General features: G+C 47.0%; 1 protein-coding gene across 1 annotated transcript; it reads left to right on the top strand.

The window, feature by feature from the left end:
- Positions 1-2,289: 2,289 nt before the first annotated feature.
- LOC308160354 (death-inducer obliterator 1) lies at positions 2,290-20,102 on the top strand (the record flags this gene model as incomplete). The annotated part of the gene is made up of 15 exons (XM_080534269.1): positions 2,290-2,383; positions 2,733-3,939; positions 4,083-4,278; positions 4,557-4,817; positions 5,332-5,515; positions 13,577-14,072; positions 14,570-14,729; positions 14,947-15,063; positions 15,576-15,729; positions 15,935-16,589; positions 16,763-16,916; positions 17,245-17,334; positions 17,445-17,640; positions 18,017-19,333; positions 20,095-20,102. The coding sequence occupies exons 1-15, from the start codon at positions 2,338-2,340 to the stop codon at positions 20,100-20,102; spliced, it is 5,241 nt and encodes a 1,746-aa protein (XP_080390395.1). The 5' UTR covers positions 2,290-2,337.
- Positions 20,103-25,973: the final 5,871 nt, after the last annotated feature.

Below are 25,973 nucleotides of genomic sequence, written 5' to 3'. Positions count from 1 at the left end.
TGTAACATTTGAAGTAGTTTGTAGACTACACGCAGCCTAGATGTATTCGACCAATCACAAAACAGTTTTGCAAGCGCGTCGCTTCGCGCTTGTGGGTGTGTCTAGCGCTGTGAAGGTCTGAAAAGCGGCCTAAATTTTTTTTTTTTGAGAAATCTGAATGGTGGCGGAGGAAATTCCATCGTGGCGGCCCGCCACGATGAAATGCATGTAGAGGAAACACTGGTTACTGACCTTTACATTAAGCAAAGTTATTACCTAAAACAATGCATGTATTGAGCTAGAGTTCAACTACTTTATTGAAACAATCTACCGCCATAGTCCATGGCCTGTTGTTAAACCTATTTGATGTAGCAAAGCCTTTTTTATTTATATTATTATTTTTTATTAATACTTATTCATTTTGCACATGTATATGTATAGGCCTGACTGATTTAGAAAACATAAAATACAATTTGCAAAATAATTCTTTTTTAATAAAATAAAAAAACTGTTTTGTTTAAATCTTCCCCCCCGCCTTTTTTGTATCCGATTAATCGATTAATCGAAACAATAATCGGTAGATTAATCGATTATCAAAATAATCGTTAGTTGCAGCCCTAGGGGGTAGAGAGATAAGATGGGGGGGGGGGGGGGAGATAAGGTGCCTCGTTACACATTATTATGAGAAGAGTACTGCATTCTTTAAATAATAATTTTTAAAAAAGGTATATCGGTAAATGTTATGGTGATGATTAGTAGACATAGACCAATGCTTTCTATTTCTGTCTAAATGCAATGCATACAATAGCCTACTTGTCTTTCGTCAGTCCTAATCATGCCCTAATTTGAGTAATGCAAATTGTATACAAATTACATTTGTTCTAGTTCAAATATTATCTTCTCAAATATTGTTTTGTTTTCATCTGACCATAGTATTTAGTATATTAGTATCATCAGCTCCCTGCTGTTTGTGATGCATTAAGCATCTCTTCGCAGCATATTTATTTCTGTCATACTAACTAGGGCTGGGACGACCCGTCGACGTGCGTAATGTGCGTCGGTGCGTCGCAAAAAAAAAATCTGGCTGCAATTGCGGCACTGCGCCGACGTGGTGGCGGGGGCGCTGTTTCGCAAATAAGTTAGCTTTCGTTTTTGCTAGCAAAATAGCTGATTATGTATGTTGACTGCTCAAGGAGAATACATATTTGAAAGTACAGAATGCCTGAGAGCCTTATATTGCATTATATTACATTATATTTTGAATGGTCATCTGGTGCCTGAATATTGTGTTTTCCTTTACATAAATAATGACATTTCATTCATTCATTCATTCATTTCCACCATAAATTGATGCAGAAAGGGCACAAATTGGTGCATATCAATTCACCAGATTGCAAGAAATTAAGTGTTTGATGTTTAAGGACCCCCCAGACAGCCCTGCTTCATGGGTCCCCCCCCGATGTCAAACACCACTGGTACCACCTCCGCCTCATTTTGAGCCAGGAAAAACCCTGATGGCCATGTTGGCATTCAAGTTGGCTAAACATAGCAGTGATTGGGCCTGTGTCTGGGGCTGTTTGACAGAGGCAGTTACAGTAGTAGCAGGTCGCCGAATTAAAGGTGTCTGTGTTTAATTGCAGGCCCACAGACAGCCCCCATACATCAGCTGATCAAGTGGCGGCCGTCTGAGTAATGTGCATGTCACACGCTGCTTTGTTTTATAAGAGCAGCAGCTATTACCCAGAGTGCTTTATAAAGACACTGTTAAACAGAGAGAGACAATACAGCCATTATTTTGGGGGAAATTAAGTGATACATTAATCGGACAGCAAAAATAATAATCGTTAGACTAAGCGTATAATTAGTCGCTAGAGTAATCGACTAACCAGAAAAATAATCGCTAGATTAATCGTTAGAAAAATAGTCGTTTGGGACAGCCCTAATTTGAACCATTTATCCAAAGCGACTAACAACGAGAGATTTTATGTGTTGGTACTACTGATGCATAATCTCGTAGCCTACATTGCTTTGGTAGTGAGTGGAAGAAAAGGCTGCTCTGTTAGACTGCATGATCTACTCTTTGTATGGTATCCTACCTGATTTGGACTCGGTTGAGAAGTCCAGATGAAGCAGCCCTTGTAGCACTAACAATTTGTTGTCATTGTTTCTTGATTGTAATTGGTTATACTCAGCTATACTGTGTCATATTGGTTACTAATAGGAATCTTTCTCCACCACTATGTTGTTGTCACTTATCGGCTAAATCCTTGGTTATCTCTTCCCAGATTTGTGACATGAGAAGGTGAACATTTATCGTCGGGAGTGTACAAGAGCTTGTCTGCCACAGAGGGTGGTATTATGGACACAGATGAAATCTATGATCTAACAGGTGTGACTGATTCAGGTAAGACCACTGCCAGTCATATCGACATAAACAGACCATTTGTGGGGTGCTTAGGTGGCGTAGCGGACTAAGCGTTGACCATGTAACCGCAGGGTTCCCGGTTCGATTCCGGCCGCGGACACATCCTGCATGTCATCCCTTCTCTCTTTCTCACCCATCCTTCCTGTCATATCTCTACTGTCTCTGTCACAATAAAAATTAAAATATGAGTGGGACTGCCCAAAAAAACAAAAAAACAACAACATTTGTCCATTTGTATAAATCATGAAATCTCAAATCACGTAGATGTGATCAGAAATCAGTGTGCAGTTTTATCAAACTCATTCCTTCCCCTCCTCTCCATGTGTAGACGAACCCAGATATGATGGCGATGCAGAGCAGCAGCAGCAGGAAGAGTTGGACGGGGCCGAGAGGGCTTCCAGGCCGACCATCAACGAAGTCAAAAAGACCTGGGGTTTCAGACGAACCACCATTGCCAGAAGAGAATTTATGGAGGAGGTAGGAGAGCCAGAGTCCAGTCCCCCAGTCACACGTCGTAGCAACGGTCGCCAGGCCAGACAGACACCCCAGTTCACGACAACGACCCCCGCCGCCCAAAGACGGGGCCGAGGAGCGAGGAGTAGTGCCAACGTTGACCTGGAGCGTTCTGCTACACCCTCCCCAACTCCGATGGACACAGACTCTGTCTCCGACGCCTGCCCGAGCAGGACCGTCGACCCGAACTCATGGCAGGACTTTGGATCTGCCTTCCACACTGCCTTCTCAATGCTCGGGGAGAGGGACATGCCCATGGCTGCCCCCGGGGGGGGTGAGGCCGCTGGGGTTAGCGGCTGTGGCCATGTTGTTCCCGCCTCCAGTAGAGAAGAGGAGGACAGTGATGAGCTGACCATCAAGCAGCTCCAGGACCAGTTTAGGACGAGAGAAGAAGTAGACAGTGACGACTTCACCATCCTGCAGCTCCGCGAACAGCTGAAGACGAGAGAGGAAGACACGGAGCAGGCCCTCCAGCACATCCGGGAGCAGCTGACCATCACGGAGGAGGACAGTGATGAACTGACCCTGGCCCAGCTCCAGAACCAGCTGGCCGCCAACAGCGGCCGGGGCAGAGCCAGAGGGAGGGGCGGGAGAGGGAGGGCTAGGGGAGGGTCAAGGGGGAGGAGTAGAGGAAGAGGCAGGGGAAGAGGGAGAGGGCGTGGGAGGGGACGAGGCAGGGGTAAGGTAGAGCCAGAGTCCAGTACTGCAGACGAGGAGGAGGTGGTGGTTTTCGTTAATCAGGTGGCGCTGCAGCAGCAGGAGCAAGAGGCCCCAGAGAGGGAAGACGTGGTGGAGGAGGTGGTGGAGGCTCCAAGCCCCGCTCAGCAGTCCGGCTCAGGCTCCACACTCATTATCGAGACTGACATGGAGCAGCTCACAACAGAAGAAGAGCCTAGCAAAAATGATGACCCACCAGAAGAGGAGGAGGAGGGGGAGAAGGAGAACTATTCTAGCATATCGGACAGTGAGGGTTATGACCCTACTGCCCTATATTGCATCTGTCGGCAGAAGCACAACAAAAGGTGTGTGTGTGTGTGTGGCATTGGCCGATCTTCTGCATTTCCTAACAACCAAGCATGCCTGTCCACTATCTTCACCCATCGTCTGTTGTTGTTGTTTATATTTGCTGCTCGCTGTTGCGTAACTGACATGATGCCCCTCCTAGGTTCATGATCAGCTGTGACCGTTGTCAAGAGTGGTTCCATGGTGATTGCGTCGGAATCAGCGAGCTACAGGGTCGTAAGCTGGAGAGGAGTGGGCAAGACTACGTCTGCCCCGTTTGCACCAGCCGGAACCTGCCGCAGCACGGCCTTCCTGAATGTCTGCCACTGCTCTCCTCTGGTGAGATGGAAGCCATCAAGGTGAGTATTGGGGTGTGGGGAAGCAACAGATTCCTGTCCAAGTAAGACAGTAAATATAGTCCAGGCAGTAGCGTTGGTTACTCTGTGTAGATTTCACAAAACTGTTTTGGGAGTAGGTCTTAACTTTATCCACACACATACACACACACACACACACACACACACACACACACACACACACACACACACAGAAGTCAGCCAGCCTGTCAGTCATTGCATTGTTATGTCTCAGTTGCATGTTTGAGATGTAGTGGTCTGAGATGTGAGTCTGGTCTCAGGAGGCTGTGGTAGCTGCGGTAGCTGCGGAGGAGGAGGTGGTGACGGAGGTGCAGGTCGAGGCCGGGATGGAGACAGAGAGCTCCCTGCCCCAGTGCATCGGCTCAGGGTGCAGTAACCATGCCCTGCCGGACTCTGTCTACTGTAGCACGGACTGCATCCTCCGGCACGCCGCGGCCGCTATGAAGAACCTCTCTGGCGCCAAGGAAACCAAACCCAAACAGCGGCCACAGAGGAGAGCAGCCGTCAAAGCGGCCCCTAAGGTAACCAATGTCTTTTAAGTGATTGTTAAGTAATGTTCTTTGGTTATTATACTGTGCCTAAACGTTGTTTTCTTCTGTGGGTAAATGTGTTGTTGCATTGTTTATTTTTCTTATGCATGCTGCCCGTGTATGTTTCATGTTTGATTTAGTTGATGAATTGATGATTGCATAATTAGATCAGAAGTTTGTCTTCAAAACTGATTTAAGATGACACGTTGACATTGCCGAGTCTGTGCACATACATTGTTTTTGTCCGTTAAACCTGTAATGATGGGTAGTGGTGGCCTAGTAGTGTATAGAGAGTTGGACTGGTGATCAGAAGGTCATGAGTTCAAATCCCACCTGGGAACACCACCACCAGTGTGCCCTTGAGTAAGGCACACAGCCCTAAATTACTCTAGGGAGACTGTCCCTGTAATCTCTAATTGTAAGTCGCTTTGGATAAAAGCGTCTGCTAAAAGGTTAAAAAGTACATGACTCGATATTAACCACAGTTAAACTGTTTTGACCTCAGGGTCAGAGGTTGGGTAGGACGCTCCAGACGTTATCGCTTGAACAGCGTAATGAAGAGGACGGTGAAGAGGAGGAGAAGGAGGGTGATGATGAGCAGGAACCGGCAACATCACGCATTTCCTGCGACCCTAAGCTCACTGCTGTTCAGGCTACTCCCCTAGCTTCATCTGTGTTTTACAAGGCGTGTATGTATCACTCACTACACACGCACACGATACACATTACAGAATACAGAATCCTTTCCTTACACACTCCTTAGTGTTTTGAACATCGAGCACACCCGACTATTACTGCGAGCCACCATCATTTTTAGAGCCGTATACTCCTTTTAACCGTCACAGACATTAGCTACAGTATAGGGAGACAAAGGGTCAGCAATGGGTAAGTATTTGAACTTTTGTAAACTTTGTTTTAAGACTTTAACTGGTTAGGTAGGTAGTAACATAAGCAAGAAAAACGTTGAACGGAAAACCAACCAAACCAACTGACAAATGGAAGCAGAAAAGGGGTGTGGTGTCAGTGTATCTGAAGAAGCTTTATTCCCGCAAACCTTTACACAAATGACCAAAAATGATATGATGCAGAATCCTGTTACACTTGTTGAAACCTGTTCTCCCAGGGTGTAATGTTCACTGTCCGTTCTCAGACAAATGGATGCTTGTCGTGTAAGTTACCTGAGGGCCTAACAAAGCATCAGACTAGAAAGCACAGTCTCAAATGAAGACAGCTTCAATAACGCGCATTTAACTATCAACTTAATAATACACGGTTATATAATGCATGGATTAGTCTGCCAGGAAAGCAAAATCCGTCAAAACAGGACAGACGGTTGGTGTTCACTCTCAGCTCCAAACAAAGATTACAAAATGAGCCCATATCAGCCCCATAATTCAAAGGAAACACTACAGATAATGCACTTCCAGCACACTTATTTACACATAATAGGCTGTTGATTTAGAGAAGCTGCTCAGCTGCCTGGAAACCAACAAAACCTCAAAGCGAAAGGAAATGAATGCTCACTTTGATGCACCTAGCATTGTCAATGAAGAGAAGACCGTGAGTCTTTGTATAGTCCAAGAAATGGTACATTCCGTCTACAGATCTCCTTCAACGCACTTTGTCATGCCTTTTGATCATACTTGTAGGCTGAAAGGAAATGGATTGATTCAACAATCCAAACTAGAGTTTTTTCGTCTCTGGGACAAAGATTGCTGTGGTATGCAGTTTTAAGGGAGACCATCTGGTGAGCATCGTTGCGGTTCGGTGTGAATCTCTGGTGAGAATTCAAGCCATTACATTTTCCTGACCAATCCTTCATTTTGTCGCTAGACACACATGTAGCAAGTCATTTGCATGGGTACACCTTAAGTCTTAAGTCGCCGTAATTTCCTACTTCAATCTTCAATCTGCACTGTTTTTAATCAAACGGTGTGATTGATGATGGCATCCATTGTGTTGCCAGATAAGGAAATTAAGCCACTTAAGACTATTGAGATGTGTCTGTGGCGCATTAGGATTATCTTCACTACAGGGACATTAATAGGACGAGTTGAAGCAGTTCTTAAAATAACCAAGAAAGGAAGATATGTTTTGCCTGAGCACACAGAGACGGACTGCGCAGTCAAGCCAGGAGTTGAGGGTAATTCCTTTATTAGAATATCGCAGGGCTTTTCTACACACGTGATTTGCCTGTGGGTTTCAGGGAGTTTCCAAGTGGTGTGGCAGGTGTCTTACATCGTAGTAGTATTTCATTTTTATTTATATATTTATTTATTAATTAATAACCACAGGGTTACCCAAGGTCTCGCACCTGTTCCATGCTGATACATTCACAACTGTTCAGTGCTGCTCACTGTAACTGAAGTGATCCGTGGAGGAAGTGCATGGACAAGGCCACTGCTACATGGACATGGCCACTGGACTGATATGAAGTTTATCAGTTTTCCCTCACTAAGTCAGTCTGTTTTCACCTTACAAAGAAATGGAGAATGTGCTCATCCAGTCCACCATACCAGTGCTCACAGACTGTCTTCTACATTACCCTCCCATAGTGCTACTCTTTTCCCCTCCAGATTTGGTATTCAAACCAGCGCAGATGTTCTCCAGCTAGGCTGCCAGTGTCACAAATGGCCAGTATCCTAACCCTAACTTCCCATACATGAGACCTTGCAACAGCTAACAACACGGTGATCATAAAGATGTTAGTATGTTTTAGCTAATTTGGCGAATACTGGTCAACCTGATTTCTTTATAGCTCACTTATCTTACACAAACGCACACTCTCACTCCTCACACACACACTCTCTCTCTCTCTTTGTCTCACACTTTCTCACTCATACTCACAGCAGATTTTTTTTTGTGGATCAAGTTCGATGGTACTCTTCGATGGACTTTGGGAGAAAACCTTTAGCTGTGTGTTTAAAGAGTTCAGGCCGTCTGCAGAACGTTGCATGCGCTCACAGTCTCACAGTCAATGGGAACTGAAGGAGAGATCACCTTGGAAGGCTATGAGAGTCAAGAGTGTCTTTCACACACACGCCTGCCAACACACACACACACACACACACACGCATATGTACCAATGAACACACACACACGTACGTACCAACACACACACACACACACACACACATACCTACCAACACACAGACACACACACACACAGAGGTGCCAACACACATGGATTAGTAGGGAACAGGAGCTGGAGGTGTGATAGGTAGGGACTTGGAGACTGGTGAGAGGAGCGTGAGGTGTCAGCTGCAGCATGGAGGCCCTGAGAGGACTGGAACAGCGGTGAAGCCAGATGCCTTTCAGAAAGGCCTCCCCCCTCGATGCCAGCCGACAGAGGATGCCAGTGTCATTGTTAGATGTCATTGAGGAAGACCGAAGTTAGCAGCTGACCAATGCCACCGACAATAGGCTGCTGTGCAAATCTGCATCATCATAGAGTGAAAATGGTCCTTTCATTCATTATTTTTGGCACATGACCTGCTTTATCCTATTAGGGGAATTAGGTCACTCAACTCTTAAGGAATCCACACACGTACTCGTTTGCTGTTCCCTCCGGACATAGTGTACGGGTAATTGGTGAATTCACTGGGATAAAGTGCGCCATGGAATCACTGCACATGATCTGGGTTCAGTCAAATACCTTGGGAATATGACATGGAAGTAATCCCTCATAATCTTCTTTTCTAATATTACAGGTCTATTTGCTTGTGTATACAATGACACTTACTCAGTCATACTTTTAGATGACATGATCAAGCTCATTTCTGCAACAGGGATCTCCTCCTTTTATTCAGCATTATACATACTACACTTTTTTAGTTTTTTGGCAGTTTATAGACCTGGCCACCTGCACACATTTGGAAGAATGCAACCTAAATCTGCTGCAAGCTGTAACACCCCCATCGATAAGTATTTGTAACACTTTACAATAAGTCACCCATATACCTGTTTAACAGTGTAATTAATTATGGTAGTAACATTTTATTCACATGTTTCTACATTAATAATGAATTGATACATAGCTAATAGAAAGAACAGTCCTTATTCCACTTGTTATTACATGTGTAATAAGGAATTGTCCATATTCCATTTGAGTAGCTTAACAATGACAAACGATTCAACTCCAGTTGTAAGCAGTTACAAAGCAAGTATCAATGTAGACCTACTGTGTAAAAGCATGCTAATACAATGTTGCTACTAGAGTAATTACAGACTTACTATACAGACAAATGGGTACTTGATGTAAAATGTGTTCCATTTAACTTATTGGTATCTTCATAGCTCTCATAATGAAATACAGGACATAGATACCAGATATTCACTGGTGCTTTGCATACATATGCATCATTTTCATATAGTATTTAATTGCATGATTTCAAAGAAGATCCTCACTGTTTCTTTGTAAAGATTAGACAGGTGGCTGATGTAACACACTACTCTGAAGGGATTGAGTCAAGATAAGACCCACCTCTCAGGTTGTAATCACATGGTACCAGCATTTTACCCAAGAGTCAAGTAACTATCAAGACCTCAGTCTTGACTGAGAGACACAAAGACCAATACTGGTCTTCTGTCCGAGGCCTATAACCAAGACCTTATGCATTTGGTCTGGTAACAGGAGCTTGAACAGGAGGACTTGAACCCAGCCCCAAAATAATCCCTACTGCCTAATAACCCCTAGTGTTTACACCTATTACATCTATCAGATGTCCAGATTGCATCTCCAGATCTGATCGATAGGTGTAAGGCACACCAGCTTTCAACGTAATTACCTGTGTTGCTCCCAGCTCAGATTCTCATCCACAAAGGCCCCAATTGTAAAGCACAAGCACCCTCTGCTGGTCAGATATTGAACTGATGGTGAATGTTCGAACAATAGGCTCGCCTGCTAAGTTTTCAAGTTTATTGTTAGATCCAGATATAGGTATAGGAGAGTAAAATTCTTAGGCTTCAGTTCCTCAACTTTGCTCTCCTCGAGAGCTACATTCCTGTAGGTTTACGGTCAAACCCTAATTTAGCACACCTAATAAGCTGCTGATCAAGACCATGATTAGCTTTAACAGGTTTGCTAGCTTTGGGTTGGAGTAAGAACCTGCATGGTAAACCTGCAAAGATGCTAACTCTCCAGGAGATGTCTAGGCTACCCTATGATTACAATAATCTGAATCAGAAACAGATATATTGCCACGTAGGTTATCACATACAAGGACTTTGATTTGGTCTGGTGGTGCTTAAAAATAAACAAAGTGCGAGGACAAACAGTGAAAAATAACAAAAGATGTTTATAAGAGTCATGAAATGTGAATGAAGAATAGTGCAGTATGACATTTAAGTACCTGTGACTAATAGAGTACAATCTGAGGGATCTTAGTACAATTTAATGACTCCCAAGACCATACCATTTGTATCAAATGTTGTTTAATTATTATCTATTTAGCATTTTCTTATTTTGTTAACGGGGAGAGTTCACATTAATCAACATCAGATTACACATCAATGTAAATGTGTCAGAGATAGCCACAGAGCTGATTTGCATATGTAGTAGTCCCTGGGCATGTTTAAAACATCATACATCAATATATACATGATACATGATAACAGGCATGACTTGCTTTTAATCATGTTTTGAGTTTGAGTTTACAAGTGGTGTGTTTACAAGGGCATGGATCTGGAAGACCAGACACACGGCAGAGAATATGAAAAAACATCTATCCATGACCCTATTCACACAGACTACTACCACGTATCAAGTATAAGCAAACCTGTGAAGAATGTCATGCTTGTACAGCAACCACATTTACTTGTGTGATTTGAATTGCAGTTTTAATGTTCAGTATCACAGTCAATCAGATCCAAATTGCTTGATAAGAGCTAGAGTCAGAGTAATGCCAATTATTGATATGGGTGAGAAATGAGATGAATTTGTCTTCGTTTTATACAAGCCTAAAACACTACAACAAAACTGCATTCGTCGTGGATTGCAGCATGCAGTTATAAGCAGTTACAGATGTGACTGGAGAAGACTAACCATATTGTACGATTTAATGAAGAATGCACATGCACATTGTTGTTAGATACAACTCCTAATCTCACAAGCTTACATTTTACATAATTTTAAAGTTATTAGAAGAGTGATGAGTGATCACTCATGTTAAAAGCTGATAATAGAGTAGATTTTGAGGTTTTATTTAGTTTTTATTATCTTTTATTATCTGTTTTGCACATGCGTTTATCCATTGAAAAAAGTTAATACGAACAGAACAATCGAATGAATTCTAGAGTATAATACTTTATGATTATTTCCTCTACTTAGCGGAGGCCTCATTGGGTCTTATGGGCCTATTACACACTATGGGGTCAACCGGAGCAGTGGTATTCGTGCCACACCACATCCAGTACGTCACTTTCTAGAACAGCCTGCTATCATTTCACATTGCCCATTGTGGGAGCTGCAGTAATGAATTATGCATTACCAACATCAAGTGGAACAGGCATGGTTGGACAAACCTTGCGGTTGCCAGACCCTCAGCATGGGCACCAGCGGGCTGGAACCAGATATGTTGTGGGGCCAGCTGAGCATCCTTTTAACAACCCGAACTGTGCACACACACAAAAAGCAAAGAAAAAAAGGACAACTTGCTGTGCCAGCACAGTACGGCTTGGTACGGGCAAGTTTGACTGGCATCTACTGTAGAACTCCTGACCATGTTTCAGATCATTTTCACGGGTCATGTTCAGAGTTTACACTCAGGTGTCCCTGGTATGCAGAAGAACAGAACAGCCCCTGTGCTCCTTTCATCATATGGGATGTTATTGTTTCAGTTTGTCAGTTTTTTTAGTTTTTTTAATTCTGTGTTTAATGCAGTTAGATTAGTTTAGTGCAGTTAGATTAGTTTAGTAGTTAGATTAGCAGTTTCACTAGTGAAATGTCTAGACAAAAGACAACAGCTCTTTTTTGTCATTTATAAGTACAAGTATTTTTTTTACATTTTTGGCATTTAGCAGACGGCTTTATCCAAAGCGACTTACAACAAATACATTGTCTAAGGAAGTGAATCATCTATCCATCAGTCATCATAAGAAAAAGTAATCTATGCTAGGACCAGTATTGGCTATTGGAAGTCACAATGCTAGAAGAAGCAAGAATAAACATTTTATTTGTTATTTATTTACAGTAAAGAAACTGTACAGGGGGGTAGTGGTGATGAAGAGGTCTTTAGGAGGGACACTTAAGATGTAGCCTGAAGAGATGGGTGTTCAATCTACGATGAAAGATAGGTAGCGACTGTAGTCCTTGACAGCAGTGGGAAGCTCGTTCCACCAGCGGGGCACCAGGACAGTGAAAAGCAGTGACCGAGTTGTACGACTGCTGCATCCACGTAGAGGCGGTGGTGCCAGGCGGCCAGCCGAGTTGGAAGAGTGGAGTGATCGGGCAGGGGTTTGGGGGCAGACCATTGCTTGCAAAAAGGGAGGTGCTGTTCCTTTTGCCACCTGGTAGACGAGCAGCAGGGGCTTCTGTTAGCATTCACTCTCTTGCTTTGGATGTGTATTGAGCCGTGGTTTCACCCTGGACTGGAGTAGTGTGCAACAGCCATACTACTGCAATATGTTCATATCCACAGTGTGCGTGGGGTTGGTTGAGGGGGTGGCTGTCCTTTGCACTTTTTCAGTGTATTTCACCAGGAGCCTGATTGCTTGGGGGAAATAGCTGTTTGTCAGCCTCTGTGTTTTAGCCCCATATGAGGATACTGCCTGGGATTGTTTGAAATTATCCATTCTTGTGGCATCTGGCACATACAGTATATATATATATATATAACAAACACTAAAGTGTGGAAGAGAGATGAGAGACCAAAGAAGAAACTGCATTAAAAAGTTTATAGACAAAGACCATTTTTAACAATGGCAGAATATACTTCATACACAGACACATAATTTGTTCTGACTGAGTGCACTACAGTACAGATTAAGTCGCTTTGTGTGTGCATATTTATTTTACACTGTGGGGTACTTTTTGCATTATTCAAAACAATGGCCTGCGGTCTTCTATTATAGTTGATTATAGTGCCACTGTCCTAGTTTATACTGATATACCGTTGTGCTGTTTTGGAATAATGAAACATAAAGTCACAATGAGGGGAGCTAGACAGCTACGCTTATTACCTATCAAATGATTATGAAATCTTTCTCTCTAGTCTTACGGTATCATTGCAGCAACATTCAAAGTTACATTATGGAGGAATTTGCTTCTGGGGGTGTTCTTGAACCTAAAGTGTCCGAAATAATTCCCAGAAATTATTGGTCAAAAGGGGGCAACCTTCTCAATTCCAATGAGCATAAGCTTGTTTTGTCAACGATTGCAAGCCTAAAACTAATGATTGTGTGGTTTAATGAGGCAAGAAATGTATTGATATTATTTCATAGGAGAATTAAGAGAACTGCCCCCTCAAACGTCCAAATTAAGTAAACCGTTAGCAGTTAAGCTTCTGAATAAACTATCTTTATATGCACTTTTTGTTCAGCAGAAGAAAGAACTTTCAGTAACATTATCATGGCTCAGTAGTAGCTCACACTAATACATGTGATTTTTCATTGACAAAAGCAGTTCTGTCACCAAATTCACCTTCACTCATTACCCATCAACATTTCGGAGTTTTGTTGATTCCATTCACAGCTACCAGGTGTCTTACTACTCAGCACTGACTCAGTCCCCATGTTATTCTATTTTCTAACAGCAAATCAGGACAGTGAGCAGGTAGAGGCTGAGAGCCAGCCTGTAGCTCCGCAGAGGCAGTCTCCAGTTCCCTGTGCCTCCACAGGTGGCAGCAGTGAGTCCTCTCCTCCTCTGGGCGGTGCTCCAGGAAAGACAAAGAGACCAGCAAACAATGGCAGTGCGCTGAGGAAACCAGCTGTGGACGTGCCCCCTATCACACAACCAAAACCCCCAAAACCGGGTCCCTCTCCGTCTCCTGAGGCCCCAAGCACCTCAGCCTCTAGACACCATGAAAGCGGGGCTCTGAGGGTCAGCAAGACCTCATTCATCATACCCAAGAAGCAGCCTGAGCCTGCCACGCCCACGCCACCTGCACCCTCAGCCCCCACCCTGCTGAGTGAGACCAGGACCCTACCTGTGTCCCCAGCACCCATTGCCCCTTCCTCCAGACCGTCCCAGCCCAACACCCAGGTCAGGCAGAGCATCCAACGCTATCTCACCAACATCCTGTACAAGAGGTGAGAGCAAATGGGAGCCTGTCAGTCACTGAAGTAACTGAATCGTGTCGTTAAGTGTGCATTTAATGCCTTGGGTTCTACCACCTACGACGTGCAGGAACGATGTGGTACAAGCACAAGCACACTTGTTAATTTTGGTTATTTGTTTTATTTTTGGTTAGATTTTTAAAATTCCTGGTGGCATTTAAACATACACTTTATGGTACATGATATACAGTAGAGAGGTGTTGGATATAAATGAAACAATTCTGTATCTCTCTCTGTCATCCCCCTCTCCTTTTCACACTTTCTCTCTCTCACACACACACACATACACATACACACACACACACACACACACACACACACACACACACACACACACACACACACACACACACTAAAGATAATTACACTGATTGATAAATAGCATAGCATATCATATGCTCAGAATGTGTTATGGGTAAAAAAGTGCTAAAAATTTTTTGCTGACTGATCTTATTTGTAATTTTTTCAAGGGTCTGTGATTTTGATGACTTGGAGGTGTCTGAGACTGAAGTTGGGAAGCTTGTCACAAACATTGAGACAGAGATGTTCGACATATTTCACAATACAGACAGCAAGTACATGAACAAGTATCGAACAATCATGTTCAACCTGAAAGACCCTAAAAACAAGGTTGGTCTACAGTAGTAAAACACACCTCTGCCATTCGCTGCAAATAAAATCTCCTCACTTCTCATACAGTGCAACATTCAATTCTCTGCAATGTAGACTGAAGAAAGCAGATATTCAACATAACAAAGTGCTCATGTCTGACAAAACTGCTGGGTAGGTTGGTTCACAGAATGTGTTCTGGTTGCTAAGGCTTTGTCTTCTTTGGGATCACCACCAGGGGTTGCTGTACCGGGTCATAGGTGGTGATATCAGCCCCTTCAGGCTGGCCAGGATGAGCCAACGGGACATGCAGGCCACTAAGGTCCCGGAGTCCAGCACAAAGGAGACCTCAGAGGTACACTGGTAGTCTCACAGAAAGTGTACAATCGATCAACCTACTTCCAGTCCTCACCTTAAAATAATTCCCCATTCATCTTCATCACATGATAATACTTGATTAATCACTTTAATCATTTGATTGATTCATGTTACCATTCCTTTGTTGTCTGTGTGTCTGATGCAGAACCCGGCATCTGGTCTCAAAGGTGGGCAGCCAAAGCCTGAGCCGGTGAAGGTTGATCTGGTGGTTCCCAGTGTGGTTATGAAAGAGGTTGCATCCAGATCTGATAGAAACATGGTATGTACCTTCTGCCTATGCCTTGAGTGACTGAATTTGATCAATACCTGTATGTATAATCTCAATTGTTCTAGAATGTATTCACTCATTATTGAACAACAAGTAATGTTGAATCACACTGTGTGTGTGTGTGTGTGTGTGTGAATATATATTTGTGTGTGTGAATATATATATATATATATATATTTTACTGGTTTCTAACACTGGTTTGTAACATTTTCCTCTCTCAGGAACAGAAGAAAACTCTTCCAGCTGCCCCTAGGGTCAGACCAAACCAGTCAAACCAGGGCAGTTCAGTACCAGATGTCATAAGCTGCATGCTGAAAGACACAACTTCGGAGCACAGAACTCACCTGTTTGACCTAAAGTGCAAGATCTGCACAGGTAAAAGCAATCAAAGAGAATAAACATAATGCACACATAGTCAAAGAGTCACTCTACTTCCCTAAAACATCAACCAAACCCTGAACAAGAACCAATATCCAGTAGGAATGATATTCTGCACTTTCTGTAGTGCAAAAGTAGTGTTTTTTTTCTGTAGTGGTTTCTGATGACAAATGTATTGTATGGGTTGTGTTTCCACCCCCAGGGCTGATTGTTGAGGATGAGGAGGAGCCAGTATACAAGAAGCCCAACTACTCTGGGTCATCGTCATCCTACGCCAGTCGACCGTCCGAATTGAGAAACAGACTCTGGACGTACGCCAGCCCAGAGGAGGGAACAAGGAAAGCTCCAGCAGGGAATGACTCACCTCTCTGGGCACCCCCTGACTCCCCCACCATGGAGTCCCCTGCCTCCTCCCTAATGGAGCTCCCTACCTGCCACATTGCAGAATCCCCCGCTTCTCCTGTTATGGAATCTCCTACCTCCCCCATTTTGGAATCCCCTGCCTCCCCCACTACGGATTCTCCAGCGTCCCCCACTCCAGACAACTACAAAACAAAGACACCCATCAGAACATATACCCCAGTTGTTATCCCTACCGTAGAGGTAACCATCACAAGACGTGACCCCCGCACCGCAGGCAACCGCCTTTCCGCCATGGCAACTGTCAGTGCTACCCCAACCCTGCCCCCACCAGTTTCTTATGTACCTGCAAGAGAGACAGTTACCCTGACCAAACCTCGCCTACCTTTGCCACCACCCCCATCACTGCCACGACCGGCCTTGCCCAAATCTATCTTGATGAAGCCATCGTCTTCACCAGACCCCTGCTTTTTTAGTGCATCAGGGTCATCCTCAAGGTATTTCCTCTTAGCTTGACACTTTCACTTGAAAGTTAACCTGGATGAGAAAGTGTTTTAAGATGATAGATAGTGCTTATTAAACTTTTATTCAATGTCAGTTTGAGAAAATGAATCATGACTTACATGTGATTTGGTAGAACCGGAGTCTCATTGTGATGTTGTGTTCACAGGGCTATGAACTCCCACTCCACTCAAGACGGGGAAACTGCTCAGTTCCTGGCCAAGCAGGATATATTGTGGAAAGGCTTCCTAAACATGATCAGCGTAGCCAAGTTTGTCACCAAGGGATATCTAGTCTCTGGGTCTTCAGACTATCTTAAAGAGGTAATACATTGTTTCTTATGAACATCATAACTTTGCATCGTGGTGTTTTTATTATTTTTATTTTATATACATTTGCCCTTTAAGTACACTTCTCTGGTAACAGACAGGTGTTAAGTGGGTTATGAACCGTAGACTTTCAATAAACACTTTCAATAAGATATGTTAAGTTATAACAATTACTAATCAAAACAAAAACTATCATAATCAAATAAACAAACTGACATAATGATTTCCATTTGGAATATATCACTGTATTGCTTTGAGGTAGGGCGTTGCATAATAGCCGTTCTTTTGGTGTGAATATTGATGAATTGTTCCTTCTGCTCAGGATCTACCTGATACTATCCAGATAGGTGGACGAATCCTACCTCAAACTGTGTGGGAATATGTTTCAAGAGTCAAGAACTCTGTTACAAAGGCAAGCCTTCATACATCCCTCCACCCATGTCATTTTAGGCAACCAAGTAACATTTTGTTTGGTGTTTAGTAGTATATCAATTATAAGACATGATTTTTGTTGGTCCACAGGAGCTATGTGTGATACGTTTCCACCCAGCGACAGAGGAGGAGGAGGTGGCCTATGTTTCTCTATTCTCTTACTTCAGCAGCAGAAGGCGCTTCGGTGTGGTGGCCAACAACAGCCGCAGTGTCAAGGACATCTACCTTATTCCACTCAGCGCAAAAGAGTCAATTCCATCTAAACTCCTACCCCTTGAAGGACCAGGTACAGCATAAAATGCTTTTGGTAACACTTAATGTTAGGTTGCCCTTATACCTGTGTAGTAACACTGTGATTAATATTAATATAACGTTATACAGTTTTAACATGTTATGTAGTCCTTTGGTAAATTACATAGCAGTGTACTATCTAACAGCATGTCAATACAATGTTGTTACTAGTGTAATTACAGAGTTATTACACAGATATAATGGCATGTATAACCATGCTTTCTTTTACATTATTTTAGATTGAGCGTGGTAGTGTCACATACTGCTATGACCACATAGAAATAATATTCACTTTTGAATACTCAAATAATCTGTGCAGATGTAAACATGTTCTAATCGGCTCTTCCTCGTTCTTTGTCTTTGTCTCACAGGACTTGAGAAGAATCGCCCCAATCTTCTTCTGGGGCTCGCAATTTGCCAGAAACCGAAACGTCCAGGAAGCTTGACACTAGAGGTCGAAGAGAAGAGACCCAAGATCCACATGTTTAAAGACCCTAGAGATACTGCCCTCCCGAAACCACCTATGCTCTATGGTTCTGTCGTTACACCAGATTTATCACTGCCTTACGATCCAGAGATCCCTATTAGCGTCACCCCTCCTGGCTCCCCTCCCTCTATTGAATCGGACTTTTCTTCCTCGGGCTCCATTACAATCCCAACTCTTCTGTCCTCCATCAGAGCTGCCCCTGTGGCTACCACTGCTTCTGCCCCTACCTCCACCTCCATTGCCCAGTCTGGCAAGAATTCTCCTTCTACTTTACCTAGCCGCACATCGTCCAGCAATAGCTCTACAACCCCCCTTCAGACTATCCTTAAGACTCTGTTTCGGAAAGCGCCAAGTGACTCTGCGCCCCCGGCTGAGCACACCACTCTGGCTGTCCCAGCTTCCCCGGCAGTTCCAGTAGTGCCACGTCTACCCCTTCCACCCCCACCCCCAATAGTTGATCCCATAGTCCAGCAGTATGGGCAGAAATCCAAAGTCATAGAGGTAGAAGAGGAGGAAAATGAATATGACCGACCTTATGATCCAGAGGACGAGTATGACCCAGGAATGGGGTATAGAACGGCTGCCCCAATTAGCATCGATAAAAAGTTACAGACCAATGCACCTGCACAGTCCACCTTTGTGGATGATGATGTTGCTTACGATCCTGAGGACGAGACTATCTTTGAGGATATGCACAATGCTGCCAGCATTAAAAAAGCCAAAGCCCCAGCCCCAGCTTCAACCCCAGCCCCGGCACCAGCTCCAGCCCTAACCCTAGCCCTAGCTCCGGCCCCAGTCCCTCAGAACATCCCCAATACTGGTAGTATAGTTGTCTCAGCCGCAACACTGAGTGAACAGCAGCGAATGCTTGAGGACCTTAACAAGCAGATTGAGGAGCAAAAACGGCAGTTGAAAGAGCAAGAGGAGGCGCTGCGTCAGCAGAGAGAGGCAGTGGGCATGTTTATGGCTCATTTCTCTGTTACTGACGCCTTGATGTCTCCTCCTCCTAAAGCCCTGCTGTCTAACAATCAGTTCCTAACATTGCAGAGTGACGCAGAGAAGTCAGAGGCAAAGGCTCCAGATGTCCCAACAGCTGACCAGAAGACCTCAAAATCTTTGAAAACAGAGACTTTCACACAACAAGTCACGATTAAGAAAGAGATAGGGACCGAGAATAAGCCTGTACCTGTCCCAGACTTGGGTGAAGTTGACATGTCAAATGAGACATTAAATAAGGAGATACAAAAGGAAACGGACGACACTTCGATAGGTGATGAGAATAATGACTCTGATGTGGCTTATGACCCAGAGGATGAAACTATCTTTCATGATATGCAAGAGGAGATTACTCAAAACAAGAAGGTGAGAACCGCATCTTGTGATTCCTCATTGTCTAGCTTAAGTCATCAGCCTGGGACTTCCCACGATAGGGGGGCTAAACAGTCACCGAAGAAAAGAGAGCATAAATCGAGGGACCGTCGTGAAAGCCCTCCACGTAAATCTGCGCGGCACTCACTTGGACACCCTGAGAGGAGAAGGGATAGACACCGACGAAGTGAGAGGGACAGGTCAAGTCACAGAGAGTGGGATCTCTCTGAACGCAGTGGCCGCCATGTGCACCGCAAAGACCGCAATTCCCGTCGGCGTTCTGGTGGTCGTAAAAGATCCCCATCTTCACCAAGAAGAAAAAGAGGTTCTGCCTCATTTTCACCAAGGGGTCAAATGAGTCCTTTCCCCTGGGTGGTCACCAAGGGCTTAGTGGCTCCGGAAAACACAGATTTAGGAAGCCCAGAGCCAGGACAAATCATGGATGATGATGACTCACCTCAGCCCTCCTCTGATAGAAAGAATGACTTGGATGAACCAGAGCAAAAATCCAATCGTTTTGACTCTATAGTTCCACCAAAAGGAAACATTAAGGACACAGGCCCTCCAATATCCCATGACCATCTCCCTCCCCAGCAGCTTGAGGATCACCAACCTTGCAGATCCACGCTGGAGGCACTAAGAGGCCCTAACAGCAGGCAACATGACAATAGAAGTGGGCCCTCTCAACAGGAAGCAAAAGAACAACACTGTGTCCAGAGCCAAACAGACGTTCTGAGGGAAAACAAGAGATCCTCACAAAGTCCCTCCCACAGACCTGCCCCTAAACAAGAGGATAAGAGTCGCAGAAGTTCAGAGAGAAGAGGTCCAGATGTTATGGAGGAAAGAAAAGACACAGGACCAGACATCGGAGGTACAGGCCCACATATTAGTGGTGAAATTAGTGGTCCAGATATGGGAGGGCAAAACATTAGGGGGGATGTGAGAGGGCCAGGCATGAGAGGTCCAGGTCCAGGCTTTAGAAGCCCAGATAAGAGAAGTCCAGACACGAGAGGCCCAAGCCCACACGTTAGAGAGCCAGTTATGAGTGGGCCACAAATTAGAGATCCAAGTCCAGATATTAAAGGGCCAGAAATGAGAGGACTAAATATCACAGATCCACAAGCAAACATCAGAGGTCCAGAAATACAAGGCCCAGACATTAGAGGTGGAAGGAGAGGGCCAGATATGAAAGATCTGGATATCAAACGTCCAAGTCCAGATTTGAGGATTCCAGGACAAGACATCAGAGGTCCAGATATGAGACGTCCAAGTCCGGATATGAGGGGTCCAGGGCAAGACATGAGAGGTCCGAATATGAGACGGCCAAGTCCAGACATGAGGGGCCCAGGTATGAAAGATCCACATATGAGACGCCCAAGTCCAGATATGAGGGGTCCAGGGCAAGACAGGAGAGGCTGTGACATGCAGGGTCCAAATGTGAGACGCCCAAGTCCAGATATGAGAGGGCCAGGGCCAGGCATCAGAGGCCCAGACATGAGGGGTGAAGTGAGAGGTCCAAGGCCAGACATTAGGATCCCAGATGCTGGGAGCCCAGATGTCAGAGTGCCAGATATGGACGGTGAAAGGAGAGGTCCAGATGTAAACAACCCAGAGAGGCAAGGCCCAGATATGAGGGGTGCAAGAAGAGCTCCAGACATAAGAGATCCAGGGCTAGACATGTATGGTCCAGGTATGATGGGTGATAGGAGAGGTTCAGACATGCGAGGTCCTAGGCCAGACATGAGGGGCCCAGGGCCAGACATGAGGGGTCCCGGTATGGGTGGAGAAAGAAGAGGGCCCGACATGATGGGTCCAGGGCCAGACATGATGGGTCTAGGGCCAGTCATGAGGGGTTCAGGACCAGATATGAGGGGTCCATGGCCAGATATGAGAGATAATAGGAGATGTCCAAGGCCAGACATAAGAGACCCAGCTATGGTGGATCCAAGGTCAGCTATGAGTGATAGGAGAGGTCCAGGAACAGATATTAGGGATCAAGGGCCAGGTATGATGGGTCCAGGGCTAGACACAGCGTTTGATAGGTCAGGGTCTGACATGAGAGGTTCAGGGACAGATATTAGGGATCCAGAGTTCGTAGTTCCAAGGCCAGACATGAGCGGTCCAGGTATGGGTGGGGAAAGGAGAGGGCCAGAAATGTGGGGTCCAGGGCCAGACATTAGGGGTCCGGGGCCACACATTAGGGGTCCAGGGCCAGACATTAGGGGTCCAGGGCCACACATTAGGGGTCCAGGGCCAGGCATGAGGGGTCCAGGGCCACACATTAGGGGTCCAGGGCCAGGCATGAGGAGTCCAGGTATGAGGGGTCTAGGGCTTGACATAATGGAACGAAAGAGCAGTCCAGGGCCAGACATTAGGAGCGCAGATGTGAGAGGGCCAGGTATAAACAATCCAGAGGTACAAGGCCCAGATATAAGGGGGGCAAGGGGAGGTCCGAGGCCAGACATGAGGGGTCCAGGGCCAGACATGAGTCCAGGGCCAGACATGAGGGGTCCAGGGCCAGACATGAGGGGTTCAGGGCCAGACATGAGGGGTTCAGGGCCAGACATGAGGGGTTCAGGGCCAGACATGAGGGGTTCAGGGCCAGACATGAGGGGTCCAGGGCCAGACATGAGTTCAGGGCCAGACATGAGGGGTCCAGGGCCAGACATGAGTTCAGGGCCAGATATTAGAGGTCTTGGGCCAGATAATAGAGGTCCAGGGCCAGATAGGAGAGGTTCAGGGCCAGATATGAGGAGTCCAGGCCCAGATATAAGGGGGGCAAGGGGAGGTCCGAGGCCAGACATAAGGGGTCCAGGGCCAGACATGAGTTCAGGGCCAGATAGGAGGGGTCCAGGGCCAGATAGGCGGGATCCAGGGCCAGATAGGAGAGGTCTTGGGCCAGATATGAGCAGTCCACGGCCAGATAGGAGCCGTTCAGGACCAGATATGAGGGGTCCAGGGCCAGATATGATGGGACAAGGGCCAGATATGAGGGGTCCAGGGCCAGATAGGAGGGGTCCACGGCCAGATATGATGGGACAAGGGCCAGATAGGAGGGGTTCAGGACCAGATATGAGGGGTTCAGGGTCAGATATGATGGGTCATGGGCAGGATAGGAGGGGTCCAGAGCCAGATAGGAGGGGTCCAGAGCCAGATAGGAGGGGTTCAGAGCCAGATAGGAGGGGTCCAGAGCCAGATATGATGGGACAAGGGCCAGATAGGAGGGGTTCAGGGTCAGATATGATGGGACAAGGGCCAGATAGGAGGGGTCCAGGCCCAGATAGGAGGGGTCCAGGCCCAGATAGGAGGGGTCCAGAGCCAGATATGAGCGGTCCGGAGTCAGACATAAGAGAGACAGATATAATGGGTCAAGGGTCAGATATGAGGAGTCCAGGGCCAGATAGGAGGGGTCCACGGCCAGATAAGAGGAGTCCAGGGCCAGATAGGAGGGGTCCACGGCCAGATATGAACGGTCCGGAGTCAGACATAAGAGAGACAGATATAATGGGTCAAGGGTCAGATATGAGAGATGATAGGAGAGGTCCAGGGCCAGAAATGGCGTATGATAGGTCAGGGCCTGACATGAGGGGCCCAAGTTTACATCATATGAGGGATGAGAGGAGAGGGCCAGACATGAGGGGTTCAGGGCCAGATATGAGGGGCTCAGGGCCAGACAGGAGGGGTAGAAGGAGAAGGCCAGACATGAGAGGTCCAAGGTCAGACATGAGGGGTTCTGGGCCAGATATGGGGGGGCCAGGGCCAGACTTGAGGGGTTCAGGGTCAGATATGGAGGGGCCAGGGCCAAACATGATGGGTCCAGGACCAGACATGAGAGGTCCAAGGCCAGACATGAGGGGTTCAGGGCCAGATATGGGGGGGCCAGGGCCAGACTTGAGGGGTCAAGGGCCAGACATGAGAGGTCAAGGGCCAGACATGAGGGGTTCAGGGCCAGATATGAGGGGTAGAAGGAGAGGACCAGACATGAGGGGTTCAGGGCCAGATATGGGGGGGCCAGGGCCAGACTTGAGGGGTTCAGGGTCAGATATGGAGGGGCCAGCACCAGACATGAGAGGTCAAGGGCCAGACATGAGAGGTCAAGGGCCAGACATGAGGGGTTCAGGGCCAGATATGAGGGGTAGAAGGAGAGGGCCAGACATGAGGGGTTCAGGGCCAGATATGGAGGGGCCAGGGCCAGACTTGAGGGGTTCAGGGTCAGATATGGAGGGGCCAGCACCAGACATGAGAGGTCAAGGGCCAGACATGAGAGGTCAAGGGCCAGACATGAGGGGTTCAGGGCCAGATATGAGGGGTAGAAGGAGAGGGCCAGACATGAGGGGTTCAGGGCCAGATATGGGGGGGCCAGGGCCAGATATGGGGGGGCCAGGGTCAGATATGGAGGGGCCGGGGCTAACCATGATGGGTCCAGGTCCAGACATGAGAGGTTCAGGGCCAGATATGAGGGGTGGAAGGAGAAGGCCAGGCATGAGAGGTCCAAGGCCAGACATGAGGGGTTCTGGGCCAGACTTGAGGGGTTCAGGGCCAGACTTGAGGGGTTCAGGGCCAGATATGGGGGGGCCAGGGCCAGACTTGAGGGGTTCAGGGTCGGATATGGAGGGGCCAGGGCCAAAAATGATGGGTCCAGGGCCAGACATGAGACATCAAGGGCCAGACATGAGACATCAAGGGCCAGACATGAGAGGTTCAGGGCCAGATATGAGGGGTTCAGGGCCAGATATGAGGGGTAGAAGGAGAGGGCCAGACATGAGAGGTCCAGGGCCAGACATGAGGGGTTCTGGGCCAGATATGGGGGGGCCAGATATGGAGGGGCCAGGACCAAACATGATGGGTCCAGGACCAGACATGAGAGGTCAAGGGCTGGATATGAGAGGATCAGGGCCAGATATGAGGGGTGAAAGGAGATGGCCAGGCATGAGAGGTCCAGGGTCAGACATGAGGGGTTCAGGACCAGATATAGAGGGACCAGGGCCAGACATGGGTGGTTCAGGTCTGGATATGAGGGGTGAAAGGAGAGGGCCTGACATGAGGGGGTTAGGGCCAGATATGGGGGGGCCAGGGCCAGATATGGGGGGGCCAGGGCCAGATATGGGGGGGCCAGGGCCAGATATGGGGGGGCCAGGGCCAGACATGAGAGGTCAAGGGCCGGATATGAGAGGTCAAGGGTCAGATATGAGGGGTCCAAACATGAGGAGTGAAAGGAGAGGACAAGACATGAGGAGCTCAGGTCCAGAGTTTAGGGACGAGAGGAGAGGGCCAGATATGAGCAGCCCAGGGCCAGAGTTTGGGGAGGGGAGGAGAGGTCCAGACATGAGGGGTCCAGGGCCAGAATTCAGGGGGGTCAGGAGAGGGGCAGACATGAGGGGTCCAGGACCAGAATTTGGGGAAGAGAGGAGAGGGCCAGCCATGAGGGGTCCAGGGCCAGAATTTGGGGAGGGGAGGAGAGGGCCAGACATGAGGGGTCCAGGGCCAGAATTTGGGGGAGAGAGGAGAGGGCCAACCATGAGGGGTCCAGGGCCAGAATTTGGGGATGAGAGGAGTTGTCCAGGGCCAGAATTTGGGGGAGAGAGGAGAGGGCCAACCATGAGGGGTCCAGGCCCAGAATTTGGGGAAGAGAGGAGAGGACCAGCCATGAGGGGTCCAGGGCCAGAATTTGGGGGAGAGAGGAGAGGGCCAGCCATGAGGGGTCCAGAGCCAGAAATTGGGGATGAGAGGAGTTGTCCAGGCCCAGAATTTGGGGAAGAGAGGAGAGGGCCAGCCATGAGGGGTCCAGGGCCAGAATTTGGGGAGGGGAGGAGAGGGCCAGCCATGAGGGGTCCAGGGCCAGAATTTGGGGAGGGGAGGAGGGGTCCAGGGCCAGAATTGGGGGAGGAGAGGAGAGGGCCAGCCATGAGGGGTCCAGGGCCAGGATTTGGGGAGGAGAGGAGAGGGCCAGCCATGAGGGGTCCAGGGTCAGAATTTGGCGAGGGGAGGAAGGGTCCAGGGCCAGAATTGGGGGAGGAGAGGAGAGGGCCAGCCATGAGGGGTCCAAATATCAGTGGTTCAGGTCCAGAACTTTGGGAGGAGAGCAGAGGGCCAGATGTGATAGCTCCAACGCCAGAGTTATGGGAGGAGAAGAGGGGGCCAGGTCCAGGTCCAGTGATGAGGGGTTCAGGCCCAAACATGAGAGGTCAAGACATGAGGGATCCGGCGGCCCTGAGTGAGGAAAGACAAGATCCTGATCAAGACATAAGCGGAGACCACTTAATACCACCCAATGGAGGACCTCTTCAAAGAGGGAATTTCATGGATCAAAGAGGGGCACCTTCTACTGGATTCCATGGCCCTAGGGGTCCACGTCCCTCACGGTTCAACCAACCCAGAGGTCCATCTCCAAGACATTTCCCAGACAATGCAGGCCAACCACAGTTCCGTTTTGAAGGACCACATAATCAGCCAGCAGTAAGGCCACTGAGACA

Source organism: Nansenia antarctica (assembly GCF_963989245.1).
Source record: "Nansenia antarctica genome assembly, chromosome: 6".
In the NCBI taxonomy this organism is placed as follows: domain Eukaryota; kingdom Metazoa; phylum Chordata; class Actinopteri; order Argentiniformes; family Microstomatidae; genus Nansenia; species Nansenia antarctica.
Note: the sequence above shows the minus strand (reverse complement) of the source record. Positions and strands in the feature narration are given on the sequence as shown.